At 35.0% G+C, this 1,903-nt stretch overlaps 1 protein-coding gene across 1 annotated transcript; it reads left to right on the top strand.

Moving 5' to 3' along the window:
- Positions 1-166: 166 nt before the first annotated feature.
- Positions 167-1,878, top strand: LOC107579537 (leucine-rich repeat and IQ domain-containing protein 1-like; the record flags this gene model as incomplete). The annotated part of the gene is made up of 6 exons (XM_016265360.1): positions 167-232; positions 368-511; positions 848-956; positions 1,047-1,132; positions 1,412-1,505; positions 1,670-1,878. Coding segments are annotated over exons 1-6 (657 nt in total), but the record flags the coding sequence as incomplete, so codon positions are not given.
- Between the last annotated feature and the right edge of the window lie 25 nt (positions 1,879-1,903).

Raw genomic sequence — 1,903 nt, 5'->3', positions numbered from 1 at the left:
TTTTTTTTTTAACAGTTTTTAAAATGTTTGTTGAAATATTTTGTTTACGATTTTTCATTTAGTTATGTACATGTATGTATGTATTTATATTTACATTAAAAATGCAATCGTAAATTGATTAAAACATTTGAAAGGCGCAGCACAAGGGTTCTTCATGAAGTTTGTCCCTCGCGGCACTCTATAGCTTTTGTTTCCATAGCAACTACGGTGGACGCGAATGTACAAACATGAGGTGAACAGAGAAGAAGGACGAAATGTGTTTATGCTCTGTCGTCATCATTAGTATTTTTATACCGTTGCAATGACACCGATATAGTTTACTTCAGCCTCTACTGTTGCTTCGCTCACAAATACCCCGTTTTCCCAGGGCGTTGGTAGATTTGTTCCCGGACTTATAATGATGGATGACATCGAACAGGCAATAGATGAGGAGCTGATGAAATTAAACCTACATCCTTCTGAAAATGATTCAGAATCAGACGATGATAACTTCACTGTTTTGGATGGAAATGTAAGTGGCAATTGTATTTATTTGTTACTAATTTCTTAAACATCTATTTTAAATTAAGTCGACTTTACAACATTTTATTTCAACCCACTTTATTATGAAAGCTTTATATGTAAAACCAGCGTTTCTTGAATTTCTTGAATCTTGAACTTGTGAAGAAAAACGAGTTAAAACAAACAATATTGGCATTGAATTTGATCATCTATCCCACTTTTATGACAATGTGATGACATTTATAATTCAAGTAGTTCATCCAAAAAATAAATAAATACATTCAAATGTATGCTTACATAACACCTGTCTGTACATCATTAACAATCACCTCTTTTTTCACAAAAGCTGCATGCAGAAAATGAGCTGCCTGACTCAGTACTCACATATGTTGAAGCTTCAAGAAATCGAATGAATACCTTTGAACAATTAATCCTTGAAGATGTTGAAGAAAAGGGTAAGAAAGCATTTTTAAAATAGAACTGATTGAAAGTCTTAATTAAAATGACCTAATATGTTTATTAGAGGCATTGCATTTTGCTCATAGACTTCTCAAGCCAGAACCTGTCTCACCTTAATCACAATGAACCAGCTTCAGTTTTCACAGACGACCCCATGAAGTGGAAAGACCGAGTGAGTCATGGTTATTTGTTTGCAGTTAAATGGAAATGGTATTCCATCTGAGGCATAACAGAGGAAAGGAGAAGTGTCTGTGTTTTGTCCTTAACTCAACCTTTAATTCAGTTTGTCCATCATAGTAGCAAATGATCTGTTATGTTACCTGTTTGATTTGTGTTCAGTCAATATGAATTTAGACTTTGGATTCTCCCTTAAATTACAGGCTGTAAATTACCCTTATTTACCCTCAGACATGCAGCATAGTCCTCAGATGGTGTGTTTTTTTTTTGTCAGGTTATCTCTGAATTAGTGGAACAAGTTGGACATCTAAATGACATTGAGCCACAGAATGCCCAGTGGGAGATTCCAAATATGTCAGGCATGGAAGGTATATTTTCTGTAATGATGTGTTTAGATGGACCTGCATTTTAAGTTTATTAACGCTAGTAAAAACATTAAATATGCAAAAAATACCATAAAAATGAATTCTGCAATAGTTTTGCATAGATTGCTTATTATATTCCCAGAATTATACCTTTATTCTGTTTTTAGATTATATATGCCCTGAGAGTGAACTGCAACTTAGTCTTGAGTGGAGAGAATTAGAGAAAAGACTGAGAGAGGAAGAAGAGCAGAAATTAGCAGCACAGGAGGTAGAAAGAGAGCTGCATCAGAACTCAGAAAGAGAAGAAGAAGAGAGGAGGAGGAGAGGACGGATGAAGTTTCAGGAGGAGCTGAAGAAGATAGAGGAGGCCACTTGGGTAAGACTGTCTTTAACACTTACAC

This window comes from Sinocyclocheilus grahami, unplaced genomic scaffold (genome assembly GCF_001515645.1).
Source record: "Sinocyclocheilus grahami isolate Dianchi unplaced genomic scaffold, SAMN03320097.WGS_v1.1 scaffold18012.1, whole genome shotgun sequence".
Lineage (NCBI taxonomy): Eukaryota > Metazoa > Chordata > Actinopteri > Cypriniformes > Cyprinidae > Sinocyclocheilus > Sinocyclocheilus grahami.
The sequence above is the reverse complement of the archived record's forward strand: the minus strand, read 5'-3'. Positions and strand labels throughout refer to the sequence as shown.